Source organism: Mauremys reevesii, linkage group 3 (genome assembly GCF_016161935.1).
Source record: "Mauremys reevesii isolate NIE-2019 linkage group 3, ASM1616193v1, whole genome shotgun sequence".
Lineage (NCBI taxonomy): Eukaryota > Metazoa > Chordata > Testudines > Geoemydidae > Mauremys > Mauremys reevesii.
Window position 1 is genome coordinate 153,467,059 of NC_052625.1, and position 27,367 is coordinate 153,494,425.

Here is a 27,367-nt window from a genome sequence, read left to right on the forward strand (position 1 = left end):
AAGTTATACACCCAATTCAGTGGGTATATTCAACTTCTGCCAGGTGAAAATGCTATGGGGAAAAAAAAGTAAGGGGGAAACAAGAGAAAGATGAAGGTGACAGCAGAATATGTACAAATGCTTTTCACACACAACATACGTATAATATATGTAAAGCTCTTACCTTTTTCACTAACACTTTCACTTTCTATTTCCACATCTTCACAGCTAGTATATTCTGGTGTTGATGCCCCTTCTTCTTCTGAGCTACTGACCGACATCTGCCTTTTCTTTCCACCTCTTTTTGATCTATGAGGCTTTGGAGGGGATGGACGCACTGATTCTGATTGATCAGAACTAAGGGAATCATTCCTTAGCATGGTCTCCATTTTCTCCCGCTTTGCTTTTCGCATGAGAATAGCAGAGCTAGGATCAAGGCGACTTTGTTTTTTAAAGGAATCATGGTTCTTGGATTCTAGGTGTTCTGTAGGAACTGGACTATGTCTGGGAGTTGGTGGACTATGATTAGCTAATTGTTTAGAAACAGAAATTCTTACATCACTTGGTCTTTCTATAGAGTATGATCTCTGAGTTTCCATAAGAGATTTTCTGTCCTGAGTTCCCTGTAACTGTGAGCGTTTTCCTAATCTATTTTCAGGTACCTCTGCTTCCTCCACTTCTGTATGTGCCAAAGCTACATCACTGTGTCTTCTTTCATGCCGTGCTTTAGAAACTTTTGCATGCATACGCATCTGTTGTTCCTCAGGATGTGGCTTCACAGGATACCTTGCCAGATTTGGGTCACTCCTATACCGAGTGTGATACTCATCTTCTTTCCTTTGTTTTTCCTCATCAGCTACCTTGCCTTCCTCGGGTTTTTCTGGCAAGTCTGGGTAGTCTTGTGACCTTCCTTTCTCCAGTCTTCTACTTTCATGCCTTTCTTTACGTTCCCTGTCGTCTGCTTGTCCTTGTTGAAGTGAAGACTTTGGCACACGTTTACGCTCACTTTTTAGACCTACTTTTCCATTTTGTTCTGAAATCAATGCTGTCTTCTTCCTACCATGGAAAGAAGTAAAACAGTGTGACAAATCTAACAATAAACAAGCAAACAGTGGAGCCAAAGGGTACTTGGTCTGTCTAAACTGTAGTTTAGAAAAAGCTAAGTAAACTGTGGAAAAGAACATAGAAAGATATTTCACCTAACAACTTGTCTTTTCAACATTGTTTTCTTTCCTTTCCAAGAGGAAACTATTTCCAGAGTGAAAACTATAAAGTTTTACATTCTATAACCTATAACTGATGCATAAACTCATAAAGAATGTTACTATAACATGGCTGAACAAACAAAGCAATCATTTACAAAAAATTAAAAACCATTTACAAAAAGAATAAAATAATGTATCATTGCTGGAATTGCAGCAGGATAAGAGAGTGGTGGCATATTTTTCTTACCCGTTTTTTAAGTCAGCAGCTGTGGGGGATGGTCTGGCATGACCACCTATCCACATCCCATTTCAAGCACATCAGCATTATATATGTAAACACCATGAAATGGGAGATCTTTCATACATGCAGTGACATAAAGAGAATCAATATGTGTATGTGAAGAAGTACAACAGAAGGAGTCTATCCAGAGACAATATTTGATCTATCTTGCTTTATTTTACTTAACCCTAAAAAAAAACAAGTACCCATTTCACATAAATCTACAGATTAAGAAAATCAAAATAGGCCTTTTGGATTAGTGGAATTTCCGTTTTTGGAAATGGGAAAGTACAACACATTTTAATGCATTACTTTATATAGCCCAAATGTACAACAATGAAACTACCTGAAAATTATGCTTTTTTATTTCAGGCTATTTCAATCCTAGTCCTTCTTCACTTGGCAAACAGGAGTTGGATTTCTGATTCAAACCTATTTCTTCTCGGATCTCCCAATCTTTTTCCGCAATCATAATGGATTTACCATTTTTATTGTACCCAGGATGCATATTTTGGAAAACATTTTGGAAAGTCTGTGTCTGAAAAGTCTATGTGAATACCCAATAAATCTGTCCTGGGACCACCATCTCAAGAACAGGAAAGAACTAGTATAAGACTGTGGCAAATGGCCGACACTATTATGGGGGTCCCGTGCTTTCCCTTCATGTGATGGGTCAGGACACCACCTCTTTTCCCTATTCTTGGGCTTCCTGCTCTCTCTCCCCTTGGACAGTGTTTCTCTTGGTCCTCTGCACCTAGGGATTCCCTCTGCTCTGCTTGAGCAGGGTTTCCCTTCCCCTGGTACTCTGATCCTCTGGTCAACAACAGTACTCCTCCAAACTACAGTCAGCTCTCCTGCCATCTGACTGAAGCAGGGCTTTTTGTTAAGTCTCTGGTGGGGCTTTAATTGGCTCCAGGTGCTCTAATTAACCTGTAGTAACCTCTCCTCAGTCCACAGGGAATAAAGCTCTGATCATCCTGGGTCTTATATACTTCAGATCTATCACTCTCCTGCTGCCTTCTGTCCCTGCTGTATCACAAGACATAGCATGCTTGAAGGGAATGATGATCAGAATGATTTATGATATAGTATACATATGGCACTCAAAATATTCATGACGCTTTATAGGTATATAATAAAAGAGAATATAAACTCTACAAGACAGGTACCCACATGTCTCATTCCATAATCCTTACTTGCATCTAGTAACACTTACTGACAAATAGTCCCACTGACTTCTTCCAAGTTTTAATAGGATAACTCAGACACAAACACTGAAAGAAAGGCAACATTTTAAAATGTCATAACCTTTAGCAATTTAGTCCTATTCTATTCCCATCTGCCGCCTTGCTTTCTATGTATTTTTCTCTTATTAGAAAGTGTAAATTATATATAACCATATGATTCATATCTTTACTAACTTCTCCCCTTTTTCCTTCCTCTGAATCTACTATGTTCACCAACTGCTTTACAGTCCAATTATATATGATCTTCAACATCCTACTTCATTCCTCTTCCTGACACTAACTCCAACATAATCCTCTCATCTTCCCTCACTGCTTACCATATGACAATTATCTCTCCCCTTAGCAGATAAACAGGTCTTAGAATGTTGGTTCAGCAGACATCAGACAAGAAAGTACTGTTCCCACTGCCCCCTCCCCCATCTTAAATCTTGATGGGGAGGGGTGGGAGCAGGGAACAGGCAGAGCTAGGAGGGGATACTGGGGCTTCTCCCCTAATGGCTGAGTGGATACCCTTGCAAGGACTAGTGGCCTAGCCTGCTGCATCTCTACAGTCCTCTTCAGAGACCTCAAGGCCCACTTTCAAACCCCAGCTCCACCCCACTGTTGCTACTGTCTCTCTATGCATGTGTATTGAGATAACAGCTCCAGCTGTTGGGTCTTCCAAAAAACATTAAAAGCTGGTATGACTAGACAGCACAAGCCTTCTTGGAAGCAGAGGTATTTGAGGTAAACAACAGAATTGCTGTCAGCTCCAAGGAGCACTTATTAATTGGATCAATGTTTAAAAGCATGTAAGAATAGATCTGCTATGATAATTTGGATCTGGATGGCCTACTCAATTGTGAGCTCAGTTGGTAGAAAGTGGGTGAAGTTCATAAAACATTACAATAACCTGTAACAATTAATGCTGATAGAAACAGGTACAAAAGGGAGACTGAAAGACTGGATTAGTTCAAACAAAAAGGGCTACAAATGTAACAAGGACGTGATAAGGTTGTGATGAACAGAGAATGAAGAATGAAACTGGAAATTAATGGACCAAAAGTGGTATGTTAAAAATTAGATCTAACTGGTGGACACAATAACAAAGGGATGGCCTACTCCCTCTATCATCCCCTTTTTGAGGCCCCTAAAAAGAGACACTGGGGACCAAAAGGGCAGAACAGACTCCTGGGGCATTCCCTAGAGAAAGGCTGACAGGCCTCTACCTTGCTCCAAAGACTATCATTCTTTCGTAAGCCTTGATCATCAGGACATTTAGCCCAGTGCACTGATGAGGATACCTGACCATCAGCACTGGACCAACAACGAACTGGATACACACAAAATGCCACTCTGTCGTTCCCACTATCTTCCTCCTGTCATCACTTTCTCTCTCGATCCTGAGACCAACAATACAGCATGACACAAGCAAAATGACATGAGACTACCCATCCCGATCTGCCCAATCTGACAAAAATCAGTGAAGATCACTGACCAGATGAGTGAGACAACATCCTGGACTAGGAAAGCAAGCCAGTATCCAGAGCAACAGCTGGTTACTGAGCAATGGCTGGTGAACTGCCAGCCCAGAGCAACCATCTGTGACTGACCGCCTTGTATCATAAGAACTTAAACAAAAAGCCTGTATACCCCCACCTTTACTCTCCTATCTCTTCTCCCTTCTCTTTTGTGTCTGTCCATTTTGTCAAAAGCAGGAAAAGTAATCACCATCCATAGAGGTCAACTCATATTTAAAACAGAACTAACCTTTTCTCCCCCATTGAGAAGAATTACTTGATGAAATAAGAGACTCTAAACAATATCCTCCCTTTGAAAAAGGGATGCTGCTAAGTTTTGATTGTTTGTTTTGCATAACCATTAAATTTCAATTTCAAAATGCTTTATGCTTTGTTTTCAATTCTTTTTCACTCCTTTTTCATTTGTGTATCCTCATCAATACATTTCCAAACACTGGCATAAATTTTCTAGTGTATTTGCCATGGGAGTAAGGAGGTCAATATCTCTGTATTCAAAACCCCAAACCCCGCTTGACTGTTTAATGTTATACAGTGAGTAACAATATTATATTAACAACTTTTACTTTCTGGGCCCTTTTATTCCATCAAAATTAACATATATATGGTGTCCCTGGGTGGGCTTCACATATCCCTTTCTCCCTCCCCCCCATCACAAATTGTGGACTTGTCATCTGCCCCTCCAAACCAAAAATTGTAGGTACACATTTTTCCTAGTCTACACTGTGTAATTGGCATCAAAAGGATTAATAATATCAAAATCTGGATACTTCTGTTGTATGCTGCTGCTATCATCTACTTAATACAAAATTTATTTTAAAATCCTTGACTATGTTAAGCTTGCAAAGCAAAGATAACTTTCTTGTTTTAAACGTATTAGTTTGTTTAACCTTTCAACAAATACATTGTTCTGATTTTGTTTTTTGTTTACGTCGTGGTTTGTTGTTTCTGTGATTAGTAATAACTGATTGTTTAATGTAAAGGCTTTTTACAAAAAGTAAAATTAAAAATGAAGTGTTTTGAACCATTCAAGGTTAAGTTGCCAAAACAGACTAATATATTATGGTTTACCCCCTTGTTAACAAAATGCCAGTTTAAAGGCTGCTTCTGCCTGAACTGTGAATTGAGTGTCAAACCACCTGAACTAAGGGCTGTTACAGCACCAATTTTTTTTAATTGTTTTATTATTGGCAATGTGTTATTTACATTTTTGTGTTGATTTTTTGTGTTTTTGTTTTGGGAGAGAGCACAGTACTAGTGTTGCAGGTTAGATTCTGGTCAAGAGCTAAATTTTCGCTATGGCCATATTGTTTTCACAAACGGTGGTGAAACAAGTGGGCAAGATTTGTAATGGACTAACAATTCCTGCGAAATGTTACCAGCTTTGTATGTTACAAATGGCTATAAAAGAAAAAGTGGTTTCAGGAACACTAACTTCCTGCTAGCTTCCTGCTTCTTTTTATCAAAAAGTAATAAACATGGCTAAAAATTCTATAAATTCTAAAAAAAGTAATTCTATACTTGTGCATAGAATTGTCATAGTTGGTATAAATGTGCAACTTAAAATGTGTAAGCAGGAAAAAAAAGTGAGGCGTTCCCCCCCCCACACACACACCTTTACTCATTCTGGGCTTACAGCCAAAAAAGTGTTAAGAGCTGGTTTCTAAACATCCTTAGGAACATAAAAATAACTGCAGTTTGGCATTTGGTTTATCTATAAATGAAGTGATTTGTAAGGTCTTAGCTTTGTTAACATCTGGAAGGACTAACTGTAATTTCTGCAACACCTAACTAAATAAGATTTGTGAATCTTAATCTGGGACACAGAATTTAAAATAATAGCTCAGTGCATCTTTTTTGCTTTATATGCTTAAAATTAAATAAGGGTTTTGTTTTCTAAATGTCATTTATGAACCAACCTAATACTAAGTGCATTTGGCCCTTAGGAGAGAGGATGTTGTGCAGAGGCCTAAACTCTAAGTTGTCCAAGAGAACAGAAAGTCCAACTCAGGCAATTACACAAATTTTGCTTATGAAAGTCAGCAAAAGTTGAAGATAATAAACTGCTACAAACGGAATTGTTTAGGTCAAAAACTATGATGAGGGTCTTCAAGGCTCCTGGTAAAGTCAAGAGTTTAATATGACAATGAGCTAAAAGATTCTAGAAATGGGAGGAAATGTTTATAGTTGAAATCACCAAAATCTGTTTTCATCAGTTAATGTTAATAGGCTGAGGCTTCCACCCCTTCTTGGACATTGTTTATCTGAGGGTCACTGAATAGGAGCAAGGGGGCACAGGGACTGGAAGGAGAAAGTTTACTAGCATGGCTGCCACCCTCCCCCACTCCTTGCCATCTCGTCTGGGATCCACTTTGACACCCTTTGACTTTTGTTGTCTTGATCCTGAGAGATATCCTGAAAAGATATCCTGAGCCAGAGAGGAGACTCAGATGACATCACCACCTCCAACACTTTTAGCTAATCCTGAAGACACCTGGGATGTGAAACTTGGCTTTCTGCCATTCATCCCCTTCCTCATGTGTCATGTTTCTTCCCCACCCTATTTCTTTTCTTTCTTAACTCTCTCCTGTTGCCTTTTCTCTAATAAGAGTCAGACTTAACCGGCCAAGATAACCCCATCTTTTGTAATACTGCTGAGAGCCTGTGACAAGAGTGACAGTTAAAAGCAATGCATTGAACAACCCGATACTGGTACAAGTTTGCCTGGTCTCAGAGTGCCTGATAAGACCATGTGCTAGATCCATGTTTCTCCAGCAATGAGACTGCAAGTGCGAGTCAGCACCAAACACAGAAGCTAACATTTCTCTTTGCTATTCATTTTCTTTCCCCTTTTGTGTGTGTGTTTTGTCTTAAATGAAACTGGACAGGACTTCAACAAGAGCTCCAGACTATCTCAACTAATCCTTTTTCTGTTTCCCAAAAAGGACAGTTTTTACCACCTCTAATAACACAAAAACTGTCAAACAAGGGGGTTTCCTAATAAAATTTTTCTGCAATTAAAGGGTAAGGATATAAGAGATATTGTTAAAATGAAAGCTATACTTAATATTTTAGATTTAAAATGCTCAAATCCTTCCTTTTTTGTATCTTTAATAAAGAGTTTAAAAGATTTTAAATGATCCTCGTTACAGTAGGAATAAGACAGTAGGAATTAACTGTTAACGCTGTAACAGTAAACAAGGTTTTCATTAACATCTTGTTCTTTGTTATGCCTGAGACACTCCTTTTCAGCACAACAAACCTTTAAACTTTGTAACACAGTTTCCTACCACTCTATTATAGTGCAACTCCCCATAGCTATATCCACACTGGAATAAGATTTTTTTTTATCTGAGCATTTCATTTAGTGTACATCAGTGCTTCTCAAACTGGGGTCGACGCTTGTGTAGGGAAAGCCCCTGGCGGGTGGGTTTGTTTACCTGCCCCATCCGCAGGTCCGGCCAATCACAGCTCCCACTGGCCATGGTTCACCGCTGCAGGCCAATGGGGGATGCTGGAAGCGGCAGCCAGTAAGTCCCTCGGCCCGTGCCACTTTCAGCAGCTCCCATTGGCCTGGAGCAGCAGTGGGATCTCTACACAAGCAGCGATCTCCAGTTTGAGAAACACTGGAGTACACTGTCTAGCTATAACTATAATTCAAATGTAATTGTTGCTTATTAAATGAACAGGTGTTGACTGTCTCTCCCAAAAGACACATATACATCTACCCTAGGAGAAGAGCAGCAAAGATGCGCAGTCCAATAACTTAGATGTAGAAAAGTCACAAAAAGGGCTCAAGAGGATTGTGGTTCTGGTGCGCTAAGAAGTATGACATACTATTGAACAGGAAATAGTCAGAGATATAGTGACCTGCTGTTACAATTATATTAGCTATGCTTTGGATTCTCAGATTTTCTCTGTCTTCAGTGAAACCAGCCATTTTAGCTCAAAGCGTTCAAAACTATAACATGAAGCATTAAAAGTAGCCAGGTCTTTAGCTGTCTACTGCTCTGGGACCTTCACTGAGAACATCAAATTCAAGATACTTGTAGAGTATGTTAGATTGGGTCTAGCATTTCAGAGATGATAGGTAAATCAGAGCCACCAAGTAGCAACAAAGAGCTATTTTAACAGGGATAATTTTTAATACATATATTTGTATAACATATAGAGGAATGATATAATGATATAATATTATAATGATATAATAATATCTACATCTAGAGAAGGAACTGTAGCCATCAGAGTTGGCATGGCAGAACTGACAGTCCCCACTGACCTATGCAGTGGCAGATTAGCCCCCATGCCAACAAGGCCCATGCCCAGGGTCGCTGGCCAATTGAGGGCCCTGGCACCTTGACACGGTCTGCCCACCCAGCACTTCTGCCAGGGAGCAGTGCAAGCCCCTGCGCCCCAACCCCACTCCCCAGCAGGAGTGCCAGGCGGGGGGACTGCCGGTGGAAGGAGGGGGAGGGGCCCCACTTGCTGTGGCCCAGGGCCCCACAAACCCCTAATCCACATCTGGACCTATGGTAGGCCATCCTAGTAAAACTGTTTGCTATCACTTAATGTCAGTGCTTTTGACAAGCAGTGGCACAGTTCAGCAGGGCTCAGCTCATAAATGTCATTGGGTTACTTTTAAATCTCAGACAAGATAACTCCTACTGTTCACCAGTTGTAGCCATTTAGTCAAAGATTCCAAAGTCTATGTTTGTCTCCATCCATAGACTCTCTGCTATTCGCAAGATATTACAAAGTGTTATTACATACAGATTTTGCCAACACACATTTGGGACTGCCATTATTTACTTCCTGTGAAACTAAGAGTGGATCATGTCAGACATCCCAATTCTGTGCCAATAAAACATTTCTACCACAATACACCACCTTTCATTCTGTACATACCATATTTCACCACAAAATTATTTCAGAAATTTTAATTTTTAAAAACTGTATTGGTATTATTCTTTCTATCCCTCAACTTATAAAGCCAGGCTTACCCAGTATTACAAGTCCAGTCATCCAGATGTTCCAAGGGAGAGGAAAATAACAAACATTACTCTGGCAGAATTTATTTTGTTTGTTTGGTAGCTGTCTGAAGCTACTCAGTTTTGGAATGTCAAAAGTAGCTCCAGTGAAAACAGGGTACAGGGTAAAATTGTAGGGGATAGAATCAAAGGTGTGTGACCAATACAATTTATCCCATGAATCTGCAATTTTTCAAATAGAGAGCACAACTGCATGTGTGTCACACACATAAGCAAACATCAAGAATTCTTTTATAAGTTCTGTCTCTCAAAAACTGCTATAAGTACTTGTACAAAGTCTAGAAGACCAACAAAAATCAGTATATTCCAGCATTTCAGTGTAATGCTGCTGGGAAATAAGACATTTTAGAAGGGTATTGAAAACACCGAACGGGGAAAACATAATCAACGGGCAAACGTGTGACTATTGTAATTGTGCAATTAATGTAACAACCTTACTTCTGGCCAGAAAAAGAGATGTCTCAGGAGTGAGCAAAATAGAAAGGGAACATATAGTACTTTGTTACTGTATTCATGCCTCTCAGCAGAGAGAGGGTTGATTTCAGTGCCATGAAGCAGACTGTTGTTCATTGTTAGGGAGAATTTGATGTTACAAGGCAAGGTAAGATGTTGTTTGTCTGTTTATGCTATATACAAGTTCTTATCAGTGAGTGCTTATGAGTGCTCATACTTTTAAACCAAGGTAGACCCAGCTATATGCAGGCAACTTCCAGAAGTCCCATCTCGGTCACCCTGAGGTAGGATTGCCAAAATCATATTTAAAAAATATGGGACAGACCTCAATTATCTCCAATCTTGAATTGAAGCTGTGGGGGCAAGTCCCTTTTTCCCTCCCCCATGCTTCCTAGGGTTTCTCTTTCTTCAGCTCTAGAGGCTGCAGAGAACTAAGGGCCTCAGTGCTGGGCCAGCAGCCACTGCAATTCCTGTTCAGGTTCTGCATGGGAGCCAGGAGCCAAGGTGGAGGTTGCAGTTGCTGGTCTTTGCCTGCCGCAGTGCTGTGTGCCCTGTTGGGGACGTTGGAAGAGACTTTGCCAGTGTGGAGGCTACACCCCAAGAGTACTGACCACCTTGCCAGACAGAGTCCCTTCCTGACCCTGGTCCTTCAGCACAGCTCCAGGGCACGCAACCCCATCCACTTGCCCTGACAGACAGAGTCTGTGCAGGGAAACCAAATGGGGCCACACTCAAGGACTCGATTCAGTAAGGGGCCCTGTGCAACAGGGGGCCAACACTCATGGGCGCATCTTTCCACTTCCCTCCCGACCCCGGCCTTGAGCGCGTCCCCATCTGCTTTCCCTGTGCAGCACGGAAGGCCAAGGGTCGGGAGGGGAGTGGAAAGATGCATCCCTGAGTTCAGGCCCCTGCTATTGAAATACGGGATAAAAGGCATCCTGTACTGATTTAGTATGGGACAGGCCATCTTCTATTTAAATAAGAGACATTCCTTGTAATACAGAACTGCTAGCAGCTTAGCAACCCTCCCCTGAGCAGCCACCAGGGAAAGGTGCTTCCATTGCAATCCTTGCAGGTTTCCAGCCAGGCACCCCACGGCCACAGGACAAAGGCTTCCCCACTGGTTGCCCTATCACCTTCTAGTCAGCTTCCAAAAGAGCAGCGGCAGATTCATCACACTGCTCTCAGCTGACCTGTTTCTGTTCAGCAGATTCATGACAGTACACATATACCCAAAGAATACCATCACCATTAATTTACTAAATTAAATACTATAAGTTGTTTATGAGTGGCCTTATTCTCACATGCAAATAAACTGTAATTACTTCTAAGTACATTTGTTTATCTTACATGTGTAAGCAACCTATTTTTAATATTGTCTTGTTATTTAAATTATTACAAGGTAACTTCTGATGATTGATAAGACTATGAAAGACATAGCAAGTGTGAGCACATCAGACAGAATCCCTAGTCTTTTTCTTTTTAAATACTTCACCAGTGACTGATTTACTAATTATAAAAAATACAGTTCTGAGTCAGGTCAGTTTTTGGTATCACATCTTCGAAAGGGTCCTTTTAAATACCAAATGGCTTTAAGACCCTCTGTGGACACAAAGTGAATCTTTACAATCATCAGTCTGATTTTGCAAACATGGTATTTATTCCTAGTAAGTCAAAGGTGCAACTGTCTTACAATTTTTTAAAACTTCGCTTGCATAGAGTTCACTGCATATTCCAGATAGTGCTTTTCTTAGTGAATTTTTGCACTTTCCTGGTCAATAAACATAGTTAACCATTGATCTTGAGTGCGTAAAGCAAATGAGGGACAGATGTAATCTCCCAGAAATACATTATTGTGTAACACTGCTTAACTGGCAGTTCAGAAGCTATGGATGTGTAAAGACGAATTAGGAAGTATTACCTCTCTCTCGGGGGTTCACTTCTAGACCTTGATGAAGCTTGCTTTTGTTCCAGGCCCATAGCTTGCTGTGATAACTCTGCTCCTTTCCTCCTGTCAGACTGCACACTGGAAGAAGAGATTTCCTGTGATGAGGCAGCTGCTGTACTTAAAGGAGTTTGAGATCTGGAACGCTCCTGAAGCCTTGCTTTCTTTTCTCTAGGTGCATCAGAACTTCCACCAGTAGCTGTATCACTCAGTGCTCCATCCTGACTGCTTGGCGGCTGTGGACCACTTCCAAAAAACCATGCTCCAGACTTTGTTAAGATTTCTTGTTGCTTTCGACATAAATTGCATACCCACATAACCTAGTTGAAGATAAAAAGATCTGTGTAAGTATCCTCTAAACTCTAATATATTTCTTTGTTTTATAAGTGTTCATACATAGTATTTTTTTAATTGGATGAAGTTTGTGCTCATGACAGTGCTCATGGTATGCTCACAAAAGTGTGAATCACTCTACTACTAGGGCCAAGCATACTGCAGGCAGGTGCTTCCACAATGTTCTGTCAATATATCTCAATCTTAATCTGTTATCTCAGTGCTGGGCCTCTTTTGAGTAAAGACTGACAAAATGGTGTGTGGAGGGGTTATGCAGGTTGTTGGTGTTTAATAGATTTTTTTTAGTGCAGACAAACATTAGAATGGGATTATCAAACTAATGTTCACTGGTGACGTGACCTGAAATGAACTTGAACTTGGGCTTGTAAAACTCAAGCCAGTTAACTTCTCCCTTCCAATCACTACTATGAACTATTAAAGAAATACGTATTGTTACATAATTTCTCCTTAATATTTTCTTCCCACATAACAATGTCAAATCTCAGGCAGTTTTTCAAAATGAATTAATTATGTACTGTGAATACTTTCAACTACACCAAACACAACTAGAAGCAGCAAAGAATCCTGTGGCACCTTATAGACTAACAGACGTTTTGCAGCATGAGCTTTCGTGGGTGAATACCCACTTCTTCGGATGCAAGCAGTGGAAATTTCCAGGGGCAGGTGTATATATAAGCAAGCAAGAAGCAAGCTAGAGATAAGGAGGTTAGATCAATCAGGGAGGATGAGGCCCTGTTCCAGCAGCTGAGGTGTGAAAACCAAGGGAGGAGAAACTGGTTCTGTAATTGGCAAGCCATTCACAGTCTTTGTTTAGTCCTGAGCTGATGTATTCACCCACGAAAGCTCATGCTGCAAAACGTCTGTTAGTCTATAAGGTGCCACAGGATTCTTTGCTGCTTCTACAGAACCAGACTAACACGGCTACCCCTCTGATACAAACACAACTACTTACCAATGTTGTAAACTCCAGGCCTAAAGAAATATACTGATATGTAACTAAGTACAATAATGAAATGAAAAATTGTGTACAGTATTTTAAGAAACCAGAAAATCTTCCTTATTAGCTAAAGATAAAAGATCAAACATCTGCATCATTGAGAAATGACCATGTGCTAGATCTCTCAGTTACATTTTAAAAAAGGGGCCAAGCGTTCCAGTCCCTGGTGGTCACCATTAAACTGTGCAAATATACGGGTTACTTTTTCCTCCAGCAGCACTGGAAAACCACAGCACACACAATAAGGCCCATTTCTAGGCATAGATAGGTGTTTTACAGGGAATGAGGGCCAGCAGGTACTGTAAGAAAAGATGGTAAGAGAAAAATACAAGATGAATGGGGAAAGTAAAGTGATGAAATTTAAAAAAAAAAACACAATTAGGGAAAGAAGAGGATACTTTGAAGATAGAAGACTGATGTGGAAAAGGGGAGAATAGGGAAGATAGACAGTTTCATCAGACACAGAAAGAAAAAAGGGGAAAAGAAATTATGGAAACCAATTATAGAAGCAAAAAAGAAAAGTTATGCAAGTTTAATAACAACTAGAATAGAAGCATAAATGAAGCTGTGAAACAAGAAAGAAAAGACAGAAAAGAAAGTGAAACATATTTTTCATATATTGTCTGTGTGTAAAAAGTACAGATATACCACACAATATTTAACATAAAAAGGATTTGAAGAAACAATAATAATTTTTCAGGAAAAACTGCAGAACGGAACAGATTTTTGGCTGTGACAATACCAAGAACTGATGAAAAGTTCTTTGCATACCAGCAACAAAGGCATTTCATATAGCACAAAGAAAAAGAATCTTCAGACATTTTATACAGTAAGCATAATTCAGATTTGTTAAAAGGATCCTAAAATGGATTATCACTTTAGATCATAAAGAATACATCAGAACTTACAAATAGTATGTAAGTTCTACACAAGTTGACTAAACTGTCAGGAAAAAAATATCAAACTCTCTTTTTATCCATAGCTATATCTATAATATGCCTGTATCCAACATCAGAAATAGGTTATTTTTTCCCTTTCGAGGAAGATATTAAAATATTTTTAATTACCATACTTCAAAAAAGAATCTAATCAAAAGTTACAATTACTGCAGCAATGGTGCAAACATATACTGTGTTAAAAATAGAAACAATCTTCAACAGGTAATAGGAATGGCAGCTTCTCCTTTAAAACAAATGGTAGACATTTTTAAAACCTGCCTTTGATATTATAATGTCTTATTTTCTTCACCTGGGATATTTTGATTTTGAAACAGAGGAACTGAATATGCGTGTGGTCATGCAAAATAAGTTTAAAATGTAGACTAGATTAACCAGGAAGAAACATTTTAAAATGTGTATATAAACTTGAATGTGATTGCTAACCAGTCAGGCAGTAGCGACCTGGTAATAAATAAATAAATAAATATATATATATATATATATATACACACATACACGTCTCACTCACTCGCTCTCTGGTGTATATAGTCATTAGCCAAAAGCTATTAAATCAATAGCTCACAGAAAGGTTTAAAAAGCTGTTGTGCAAAAGCTGATAAGAACTGGAGTTTCTTTAAATCCAGTATTAGTTAACATGTTACCTTATATCTTCAGACCAAAACTGGCAAATTTCAAAATAAAATGCAATATTTTTACAAAATTCTTTCAAGTTCTGAATGTTGTTTTGTTAAGGATATGAGTTCTTTTAATTAAAATTCAAAACAAGTTATTTTGTAGATAACTAGAATAAGCTGGAAATTATAATCAAATTCTCAAACATACACATTTAAAAATGTGTAGCTGGTAACTCTGTCAACAATATCATTCACAATATCTTATATATACAACCTAAGTGTACCTATAAGATCAAAAAATATGCAATAAGCTTTTTCCTGTGAATTTACTAACAAACTTACCCAAACTCCTTTTATTTTGTTATTGCAAATATTTGTTATGGACAAAATTATTCAACCTAAACAATTGGTAGTAGTTAAGGCAGAAGAAGACACTGAAATAAATACAGGATACAAAAGGGAGAAGTACTAGATGTGAAATTGCAATAGAACATATCCCCACACCAGTCTTTCAACACTACAGCATGGACATAACATACACATCAAGCACCACAGATTATATATGTAGGAAATCTGCATTATACTCACAAAGAAGCTACACTACATCTCTGTTTAGGATTCTCTTCAGGACTTAGCTATTAAATGCTATGTTTGCCTTGAGCTATATTCAGTCCAAAGGGAAAAATGACAAAAGCTTTTCTTTAAGAAGGAAATAAAAAAATTGAGGTGACATAACAGTTTCAGTAAGAAAGCTGTTTATTGAAAAACATTTTTAGAGAAGTATGTGGAGCAAGCAGTCTAGCAGCATGCAGGAATTATATCCTGATTGAATATTCTGGGATGTGTTCCAAACCAATCTAAACTAAAGCAGGTCTGTGTAATAACTTATCTTAACAATCCACAGATGTTAGGCAACCAAACACACACTCTGATGAAGGATTACAGTGCTCTAATGTGGCTTCTGGACCTCCATGTGATGCATCAGGAAAATGAAGTAAGGTCGATAATTTTATTCTGACCTATCATTAACAAAATATTTTCAGTTCTTTCTTCTCTGTTTAGTGAGTTCCGATGCAGCATTACAGTAGGTCATTCTAGAAAAGCATAGACAATTTTTTCTATATACCTGTGTAAGGCAACAGACACATACATGTCTACACATGGAGCTATTAGAGCCAAATAGCCAGGACTATAAGGGGCACCCTTTTTCAAAAAGTTAATATTAATTATTAATATATTATAATTAATATTAATTATTTAATGGGAAAAACTGCATTTTCACAGCACAGCACAACAGTCCTGTGCTTTACTGCTATGTCACAAAAATAATGACACACACCGGATTCAGCGGAAGTGGATTAATGATTCCCCTGCAGATTCAGGTAGAAAACTTTATGGGCTTAGTGGAAACATGCTTTTTGGGCAGTAGGACTCCATGCTTGCCCTCATGTGGAATGTGTATGGGCATTCATTCACAAACATAAAGATATGCCTCACACTTACTCTTACGGGCACTGCTGAAAGTGATCCATTATGGGTAGGAAAAGTATTCCTGTACTAAATAACATGAAATTCCAACTTGAAAATATCCATATTATGCAATATATGTACCACAATATACAACATAAATAAGCGTTTTCACTTACAAAACTATTAATTCTGTGTTATGATTACACTTTTCCATGTGATAATATTAGCAGAGAGAAAAAGCTTTCTTTAATTCTACTGTAATTTCCATTATTACTTCCTATCCCATGAGCAGGAGGAAGTAAAAATGATGTTAGAAGGAAATTTAACTTCTACCCCAAATTTAGAGTCAGATGTTGGAAGCCTCAGTCAGGCAAAACTCCGATTGAAGTCAATGCAAGTTTTGTCTAGATCAGATGTGCAAGTGTCTAGCATCATTTTGATGCAGGAGAAAAGTCTTTAAAACTTTGTTAGAAAACTTGGAGTATCTACACTGGTAGGACACAAGTTATTAATTATCGGGCTCCATTCTCTGGACTGTGATTTTCTTCCTTCTATTTTGTTTTGGAGGATTGATCCTAATAAACAGAGGCACATCTATTTAAGTCTGTCTCAACATAACTGCACAATAACATTGAAACTCTTTTGAGCCACTTCTTCCATCCACTTCAAGAAGACAGTTGTCCAGGCCCTAATCCTGCAAGCAGATCCTTTCTTCTGCATGAAGCCCCACTGACTTCAATGGAGCTCAGCAACCAACACAAGAGTCCACCCACATGGATCTGATTGCAGGACTGGGGCCAGTTTTTTGCTTTATAAAACTTCATTTGCTGGAATCAAGTTAAATAAAAAATTATTTCATTTCACTTGGGCAACAACAAGTAGTGTTACAAAGTATATAGCATGTTAAACTGTGTGACAGTTATACGTACTATATTCATTCTGCCGCTGAATCAAACTGGTAACGCAACCTTAGCTATGGTTTCCCAACTGCTCCACTATAATAAAATCTCAAAATATGCAGCTGTAACTATGCCCAGGGCTCTGTGTACTCTCAAAACCCACAGCCATGGAACAACCCAAAGAATCCAACCTCTCTTGCAGATGTGTGTTCCAGAACTCAAGCCTTCATTGATAAAACCTCCAAAACATAGAGGCTGTGGGCCAGATCCCATCCTTTGCTACAGCCCCTTTCCACTGCTCCAGAGGTGCAAATGAGCCATGAAGCTGGCCTAACTGGGCAGCTAAGGATTTGAGTGCTGTGACTCTGTGACTGGCCTCTTGCAGCTCAAATTAGAGCGCGTGGCTGGAGGAGTGAGCTGCTGTGCTCAGGCTGATTCCAAGCTGACATAACAGGCTGAAGCAGTTTTATGCCAGCTCCAGAGCTGTGACAGATCTGATAGACATAAAGCCACATTATTGCTCTTCCTTCCCTTGAGTCCTGTGCTGAGCTCATTTTCACCAGACCTGAGGACTTGGGTCTAATTTTCCACTGCTTTGTGTCATCATTTAAATCTATATAAAGTGGGTATAAAATGCTACCAAATCAAAATTCTCCACCACACATCAGCAAAGCATTTTATACCCACCTACTATTCACTTTAGGACAAAAGGAAAAAAAAATCAGACACTGTGGATATGTCCACACAGCAATTAAACATCCGCAGCTGGCCTGTGTCAGCTGATTTGGGCTTGTGGGGCTCTGACTGCAGGGCTGTAAAACTACAGGGTAGATGTTCGGGCTTGGGCTGAAGCCCAGGTTCTGCCTCTGGGAACCTAACCCTTTTCAGGGTTTCAGAACCCAGGCACCAACTGACGCTCAGTCCTGAAGCCCAAGTCAGCTGACATGGGCCAGCCCTAGGTGTTTAATCGCTGTGTAAACATGCCCGGGGTTTCTAGCCCTTATGGCTGCAAACAGTACTTTTAAGATGTGAAGAGCCTATAATCAATACAGGGATGTAGACAGTGTGAAACAATAGTTCATTCATCACAGGGTGTTAATTTTGAAAGCCGATAATGCTAATTTTACTGTCAACTCTTAACTATTTAATAGCTGATCATTTCAACATCCAACTAATACTCATCTCAGAAACGCAAATTGCCTCCCCAGTGCCTTCCTTGGTGCCAGAAGCCCCAATTGTCCCATACCCAGGTGCCAAAAAACCTCCTTCCTCCTGACAACTTCTATAAAGATTATACATTTTCAATACAAAATTCTGCAGCAAACTGAATATTAGAAGTGATATGTCAGAAAAAAAAACAAGTAAATTTAATACAAAAAATCAATGGGGAGTGATTACACTTATTAACATGCAGTGATTCTACTTACTTTCAGATTTCATTCAATAAAAACCTAATTTTTAATGCATCTGTAAATGCTGCAGAATCTCCAGGCTGCTGGCATGGAAAGCTGCAAAAGGCAGGGATCTTGCCTCAGAATTTAGGCTATGCTAGACGTAGAATACAGTGGACCTTCAGCATAGACATGAGGGATATTCTGACTCCACCAATTATGCAGTTATACCATTTAAGATTATAAAATTAAGCATACAGATCTATTTTACTTGGCTTTGTTAGAATTGCTGTTATGTGAATTCTGACTAGAGCTGGGTCTGGGTTGCAAAATCAGATCTAAACTTCCCCAAAGTTTTGAAAGATTCAGATCCTGGGTTTGGTTCTATTGGTTCCAAGACTATTTTTAGTTCGAATTGACGTACTTTGTGCAAACTATAAACCATACTGACAATATAGTTGTGATGACCCCATCACATTGCCTAGTGTGGATTGTCTTTTTTTCTCCCTTTTTAATCTATCCCTCTTATCCAGAGCAAACTATCAGCATAATCCTCATAAGTTCCCAGAAGGCACCATGTGCCCTGTAGTGTATGACCTCTGCGTAGTCTTTTAAGGCCAGATTCTGCAAGGCCCTTCCACAGGAACATAGCGAGGAGGGATTAAGGAGCCTCCCCACTTTGTAAAGGTTGTATAAGGACCAGGCAAAATTGCAGCCCCTGTGCCCCACCATGTCTATTTTGAAAATATAAACTGTTTTTTTCCAACTAATCAAAGCTTATGAGTCAGTTTTCTTTTTATAATGCTTTTGTAATAAATACCAGTTAGAATCTTACTTACAGCGACCAACATTCCTTGTGTCCCTGGTGGTATACTACATTGTTGGTTGTTACTGCTCATTTCAGCCATCTAAGTCACTGTTCACAGTTTTAAAATATTGATAAGAGCCAGAAAGTTAGGTTAAGTTGATTTCATGTAAAATTGCAAGGGATGGAAGGTTTTCACTCTGTTTTTCTGCCTTTAACTCATGAGCCAATAATACACATCTGAATTTATATAACAGAAAGCAGGTGCATTATATAGAGCAGAGGTTGCCTTGCTGTGGTACATGAGCTTGTTAGAAGTGGTACACTGTAGCAGGGTGGTCTGTCTCATTTAAGGGGTACTGGAACCTGAGGCCAGCCAACCCTTATTCCATGAGATGGCACTTTTAAGGAAACCGCTATAAACGGGAGCAGCAGCCTAGCTGGGGAATGGGGTCATATGTTAATCAGGTAGTTACCATCTTAACATGGTAAATCCTAGCTGCTGACTCTCAGGAGGAGAGAGGGGAGACAGCCTGGAGATGAGAATTATAGGGGATCATCAATTCATGAGAGAGTCTGCTCCCAGGGACGGGCACTAGACCAGAACAGAGAGTGGTGGCTGGGGAAACCTGTCTGAATGGGACAGCCTCATGAAGGAGAGTTGTGGCATCCCTTAATCAAGAGGAAGGAGTTGTAAGTTAGGGTCAATGGGACAGGCTTTCCACAGAAGCTTTGAGCTTTAATGAGATTAGCAGAGTTCCCTGGCTCAGAGAAATTGCAGGGGAACTTGAAATGTTGGAAGGAAGATAAACTGGAGATGAAGCTGCCATGTGCATAGGTAAAGCCACCACCTAGCCCTCTACCCCTCTCCTCTTAGACCTCCCTGCCCATTTAAACACACATATATGAACCACCAGAACACCTCTGCACTTCAGTCAGATCTACAACCCTTGGTCTAACCCATTAGAACTGGTCAGGAAATGGTTTTCCAATCACATAATACTTTTTGTGACTTCAAAATTTTTCCCATTCTGCATCAGAATGAAACTGAGACTTATCAAAGATTTTTCCAGAAAAACCCAAAAGAGACACACACCCAGGCCAAAATAGCCAATAGCCTAGTGGTCAAGAATGTGGGAGACCCACGTTCAAGTCACTGGTATGAACCTAGGATGGATCTCTCATAGCCTAAGTGAGTGTGCTGGGATAGATCTTACTCTCTTTTTCTGATTTTGAACAAAAATTACTTCCTGGACCTGAGCAATCCTAATGAAAGTTTAGCTTTGTACATTCTCACAAAAAGTTTTGGTTTTGACAAATCAGTGTTTTCTGACAAAAAAAGTTTAATCAAAGAATTCCCAAACAATTCTAAACCTCATGTCTTTTAATCCCTGCCCCCTCTCCCCCAGCCTCCGAGCCAAACTCCTTTCTCTTCTGATTCCCCCAGGCAGATCTCTGCCAGCCAGATTCAAAATTTATTTTACTGTGAGCCCATAAATACTTAGGTTTAATCTGTTAAGACCTAAAATAAATGTGCACAAAAACTGCAGAAATTGGCATGTGGTATTTCCAACATCAATCGTTCAAGAAGGTGAACCATTAAAGTTTGGCAGAGAGTGCTTTCTCTGCTGTATTCTATTGAGGTTCTTCTCACTGGTAGCTGAGTCCCTTCCAAAAGGGCAGTAAGTGGTGCAATCAGCATCTGTCAGTTGTGCTTCATTCTCTCTCTCTTTGCCCCTTCCCAAGGATAAATTGTCTGAGCCGTTTTTGGTTGCTTTTTTAATTATATGTGTATGCTGCTGTGTGTTTGTACTGGTGAAGGCAAGTTAGAAGATGTGACCCTTGCACTTGGAACAGAATGTGACAAGGTTTGTGGTGGTTCTTAGCTCATGCCACAAGTCTTGGACCAGTCTTTGAGAAAGCTCTCTCTCCTGCAGAGACAAGCTTCTGATGAAGAAATTATTTCCATAAATGTTTGTATGTACAGTTCCAGAGTCTTACATTCCATCAACAGTACCGGGAGAACTCTGTTTAATAACACTGAGTTCCTGTAAGGAAAAAATGCTTATTGTTTTAGAAGAAGTGGAATTTTAAGGCTCCAGGATTGTACATCTCCTTTCTACATCAACCATTTCTAGACAGCTGTAAAATAATAATAGAATATTCCCAGTCAGCAAGAAGCAATGTGACCTAATGGCCTAGGACTCTGAAGACCTGGGTTCAGTTCCTGGCTCCACCACTGGTTTTCGGTGAGAGCTTGGGCAAATCACTTCCCCTCAGTTTCCCCATCTGTAAAACACACTTTATAAAGTGCTCTGAGAACTATGGATAAAAAGCATGATATAAAAGCTTATTACACAAATTAGAATACACTCATGAGGCCAAATCTGCCCACAGCTATATCAGTATAAAGCTGATATAACTCCATTAACTTCACTGGAGTTATTTCAGCTTTACACTCATATACATGATGGCAAAGTTTGACTCTCAGCATATAAAGGCATTACATAAAGTAATAGCTCTTTTTTGCCAAGAGTAAGTGAAAATCACGTGCAGACCTCCAGAAGTACCTCCGCTTCCTAAACCATAGCCAGCAGCATATAACAGTTATGCATGACTAAATAACAACACTTTTAAAAGGTATTAAAATATATTTTTCTTTAAAATATGCCTATCATGTTTGCCTCATTGCACTCTTATAAAATGATGTTAAAAATACAAAATTAGCTGACTGATGTCAACTAGATATAAAGACACTAACCACAAAATCAAACTGCAAAACTGTCCCACCATTCCCAGAGGCAAAACCCTGAGAGAACAGAGGAGCTTTGTAACATGTCCTTGAAAGTCAAACTAGTTTTGTCAGATAAGTTAGAGAAGCAAATTCTAAAGTCAGGGTTACTGGATGAAAATGTGGTGATAGCCACATCTAAGGACTGTTAGTGAGAGTCAGTAAGCTGATCTGAACTGGTGAAGTAGTGCAGATGGAAACAGGCAGCTCCTTAGGTAGCTAGGACCAAAACCATGTTTTAGATTTGTAAACACCACAAATCGCATCTGAAAGTGAATAGGGAATGCAAACCATGTAGCTACTAGTTCTAGGATATTAGTCTGACACACTGGGCATAAACTGTAACTTCTAACTGCTCTTCAAAGAAAGCTTTATGTAGAGAGCACATTGGTTTATTGTGATTGGAAGATGTCAAAAATACATTGTAAAGAACCTATCCAAAAGAAACAGTCACAATCATTCAATTAATGGATGAAAAAGGCACTAGAAGTTACTAGAAGTTAACCAGGCCATCAGGAACAAGAAGAGATCCAGAAAAAATAATTGACAAAGTTGGGAAAAACCAATCATGTGGACAATTACCATCCTTGCCACACACTCTGGGTATTTCCTGAATCAACCAGCATCATCTCAATTTATCCAGATAAAGCCACTTCCAAGCCTTTATTTCAGCCTAGCACTGGGAAAATAAAGACACCACACCATTCAAGGTTGATGAAAAAGAGACATAGTAGAAAGAATACACAACATAATGATTATTTGTAGCTCACCATATCTCACTGTCACCACCAGCCTCACATCTATGTTGATTAGTATATATGATGACAGGGGCGGCTCTAGACCCCAGCGCGCCAAGCAGGCGCTTGGGGCGGCCGTTTCCCGGGGGGGCGGCATTTGGCTCCGGTTGAGCTCCCGCCAGCATGCCTGCGGCAGGTCCACCAGAGCCCGGAATGAGCGGACCTGCCGCAGGCATGACTGCGGCAGGTCCGCTGGTCCCGGGCTCCGGTGGACCTGCCGCAGGCATGCCGGCAGGAGCTCAACCGGAGCCGCGGGAAGAGGGGACCCGCCGCGGGACCGGGGAAGGGCGGCGCAGCGCTCCGCGCTGCTTGGGGAAGCCTACTTTCTAGAGCCGCCCCTGTATGATGAAACAGAACCCTGATGAACTGCACATGAGAGGTTCTTCAAGGTGAGTAAGCAATTACCCATCACCACCCTCTGTGATCGTCAACCTAACAGAATCAACACTTTGGAGGGAAAAATCATGGTTGCGTTGTGGACACTTTACACTGTCTGAGCCAGCCTAAAGTGGGCACAAAGTAGCTTTCAAACCTGTTCCAGGAATACCCCTGGTGTAGACAGCCAGTCTGGCAGGTTCAGAGCTGGCTATCTCTGCACACCCCTTCACAGTAGGAGTCATGGGGGTAGACTGGGGCATTCCTATGTGTAGCTATTCTGGGTAGCACAACAGCCAACGAGGGCCACTGCAGATGAAGAACAAATGAGATCAGGGTTCTGTGATGCTCTAAAGAGTGCAAAGGCCAAACTATGAGAAGCTCAAACACATGGTCAAAACAAATCATCAGAAAGATTTTTCCATGTTGGATTATTCTAGTCGTCTCCAAAACATATTACAATGTAAGAAAAATAAAGATCACATAATTCCTATACTAGGCTGACATTAAGCACACAACACATTGCACAAAGGGAAATTATATTCCCACTTCCAAGATAATTTGCTTTCTGTGACTCTGCCTTCTACTCACTTGTTCTGACAGAAAAGACAACAGCTAATCAACACCTAGGATTTGTCCAGTCTCTAATGTTCTCTTGTTGGCTTCTCTTTTGACTTCCTTCTGATCTGAAAGCATCAGGTGACTTATATTTACCTCTCTAACCAGAAAGGCAACTCTTGTCAAAGTCTTGGTTTAGAAAGCCTGGCAAGGTCAGAGACTGCCATCTTGACTGAGTCACAGAAAGCAAATTAGCTTGTAACTGAAATATAATTTGCCTTACTGTGGCTTATCTTATGACAAAAGAAATGCTGGGTTCTGCATAGCAGTATCCTAACAGAAAACATCTTAGGAATGGAGAACAAAAAAGTCGGAGTCGCATTAGAACAGGGAACATGAGGGAGAGAGAGGCAAATGAGAAATTCCAACTTTCCCTTCAAAGGTAGAACTTCTCATAAAGCCCAGCTGTAAGTATTCTGAGGTGAAGTGTTGCATACTGAAGACTCCTACTCGTTTCAGCTAGTAATGCCCAGTGCAGGGAATGCCAGGACGAAACACTGAAAAACCTATATAATGATGCCTCCCTAATCCAAGATATGGCCATGGCCCTAGTAGAGTGGGCTATCTTTCCATTGGACAGAGTTTATCTGCAGCTTTTTGAGCTTCCTGGATACTGGGTCTCAGCCACTGGACCCTGGGAAGGAATGAAACAGGCAATCTTCTTCTGAAGTTTTCTGATCTGAGTAGTCCTGAGTAGGGACAGGACATTTGGCACACTCTAAAATAGATGTGAAGAAGCCCCCTTCTTTTTATGGGCTTCTTTTTGGATCTACAAACACTATAAATGGTTACCCCTGTTCTGAGAAACTGAAAGTAGGCTTAAGCTTAAGGCTTAAGTAGGAACATCCTGACTGCAAAGGAATGTCTGTTTCCCAATGAAGAGGGCTTAGGTCTTTTTTGTTTTGGGAACCTGGAACACGTCATGGAAAGATAAATCAGACAAGTCAAATAAGACTGAATCCAGGGTTTCTACAGAAAAAAAAATCTACTTTCACAGTGAATGGTCAAATCCACAATGTTCTATGAGCTACTAAGAAGAAGCGGCAGACGTTTGCACAAAGCCTGAGGAAGGCCTAAGCAATATAGTTAGGCCTGTAAGGATTCTATTTTTAATCAAGCAGCAAAGAATCCTGTGGCACCTTATAGACTAACAGACGTTTTGCAGCATGAGCTTTCATGGGTGCTTGCATCCGAAGAAGTGGGTATTCACCCACGAAAGCTCATGCTGCAAAACGTCTGTTAGTCTATAAGGTGCCACAGGATTCTTTGCTGCTTCTACAGAACCAGACTAACACGGCTACCCCTCTGATATTTTTAATCAGTAAATGTTGCTAAATGTCGATTTCACCATACACACAGAAACTGACAAAAAAAAGTCTTTCCCTCAATAATAATTGAAATTTACAGATAGGCAAAGGAGGAAAAATACTACTTCAGAACCTATTAGAGTTTGATTTATGGGTAATTACTTTGTATATTTTGCCATATGATGTTGACAATTTGTATTTTAGCAATTATAATGCTTTAACTTTTTGAATCTCAACATCTACTGTCATTAAATAATTATTGTGTACCCCCCATTCTCTGAGTCTTTCCATAATTTCTCTCACCTGTTAACATTCAAATTGATAATAACTGGTGCGGGGGGGATTAAAACTTATAATGTTGTACAACTGTGAAAATTTAAAATAATAAAAATCCTTTAAAATATCTGTATTATCCATCTAAATTATAAAAAAATTAAAAAACAAATTCTACCAAACCTAAATATAGTTATAGCTAAAGGCTGTCAAATGGACTGTGAATAACTGTAAGGAGTAACTGGGCTCCTGTCTATCACTCAAGTGTTGCCAACTTTTGTCAATTTATGGCAAGTAACACAATTCTGACCCCTGCTGAAGCCAGTCTTGCCATGATGCAAGAAGCTCCACCTTTCATGCAATATTGGAAGGCCCAGAGGAAAAAACTCTTTGATTGGCTTCCTTCCCCAGTTCCCCACTGCTGCAGGAGGCAGAGAGAGCTCATCCCTCTGCATCCCACTTCAGGGACTGACAGAAGTTTTTGAGGAGGGAAGCAGGAACGAGGGAAGCAGAAAGAGCCCAGAAGCTCAAGATGTCTCTGCTCCTTTCAGATCTGACACTCTTGTGAAAAATGAGTGAGTTCCTCCCTCCTTTCCCCAGGAAGAGAACCCACTGGGGGCAGCGCTCCATCCAGGTTTGGTGTATGTGTGTCTGTCTAGAACCTCTGGACCTGATAGGCCTTGAGAGGTCAGGGCAGGGGTGAAAAACCTCCAGAGCTGTAGGAGAAGATGTGTGGCTGGTGGGCAAGGAGGCAGATGTGGCACTGGGGGACAAAAGAGGTGAAGAATTGTATGGCTCGGTGTGCAGAGTCAATATGTTGCTGGGACACAAAATTAGCTCATGGCATGGTGGCCAAAAACATATTTGTCACTATAAACTGGTAGCATAAATTGTTGCATATCCAGTGCAGGTTGGCAATAGTGCTGAACTGAGTAGGGATATAAAAAGAAAGGGGAAATGGGGGCATAGGAGAAGAGTATATCCTCTCTCCTCCCAGCTGACTCAGGTGGGTTATTATCCAGTAATCTGAGTTAAACTGTTCTTGGTTTGAATTTGTGTTTCTGGAATTAAAGCAAAACCTGAAAATAAGGATTTGAAAAGCCCTATAATTGGGACTTTATTTTTCCTTCCCTAGGTGGGGATTCTGTATACTGACTTTGTTTTTTTATTTCCAAATAGGCCATGGAGGTTGCCTTCCTTCATGTTGCTGTGAGTGAGGAAGGAATCAAACTGGAAAAGCGTAAGAGGGATCCCTGGAAAGAGGGAAAATCCGAAAACATAATTGGCCATCACTTTTCTGGAGCCTATATCACAGTCTAATACAACTCACTGATGGGAGATTGTTCCTGATAGTCACCCTAACTGTTTCCCATCTTAATTTAATCTCAGCTTTTCTAGCTATATCCTCTCTCCCTCTTAGCTTTCTTGCCTTGTACCACAGTATATAATACCTTTCCATCCTTGGTATTTTCAGATATGTGTATATTTATGTCCCAACATTAACCACCACTTAGGCAAGTGACAGTATAAATATTTAACTCTTTAATCTTTTCTCATAAATCAACCCCCCATCCACCAGACTCCACCTCATTTTTGCAGCTCTTCTCTGAACTCCTTTCAATTTGTCCATATCTTTTTCTTAAGGTGATGACCAGAAAATACTAATGGCAGATATCAGATATACTCCTAAATTTCACAAACCATTTGAACAAACTGCAAATCAGTACTTGCTAGATTCCGAAATCCTTACTCAGATTTTACTCTGCCCTTACTCAAAGCCAACAGGAGTTTTGCCTGAGTAAGGATTTGACTGCATAGAAATTTACTTTATAATACACCACGGGAACATCAAGTTCTGCCCATACCAATCACGTCACTGTATCGGTAGTTACCAATATACAATGAACATCAACATGGAGAATCAAAATTACAAAAGTCTAAAAAAATGAGGTAAATAAGACATGATGTTTAGGAATGTTATAAAAATTCTATCACTTCAGAAGACCTAGAGCTCGCTCATAGCTGTCTGTCACTTGTGATTTG

General features: G+C 40.0%; 1 protein-coding gene across 1 annotated transcript in view; it reads right to left on the reverse strand.

The window, feature by feature from the left end:
* RIMS1 (regulating synaptic membrane exocytosis 1) overlaps positions 1 to 27,367 on the reverse strand; it is a 497,623-nt gene that overhangs the window by 275,109 nt on the left and 195,147 nt on the right. The window contains exons 4-5 of the mRNA XM_039530107.1: positions 11,651 to 11,994; positions 164 to 1,035 (exon numbers count right to left, since the gene is read on the reverse strand). Of these exons, the coding sequence (XP_039386041.1) occupies positions 164 to 1,035; positions 11,651 to 11,994 (1,216 nt within the window). The remainder of the gene's footprint in view (positions 1 to 163; positions 1,036 to 11,650; positions 11,995 to 27,367) is intronic.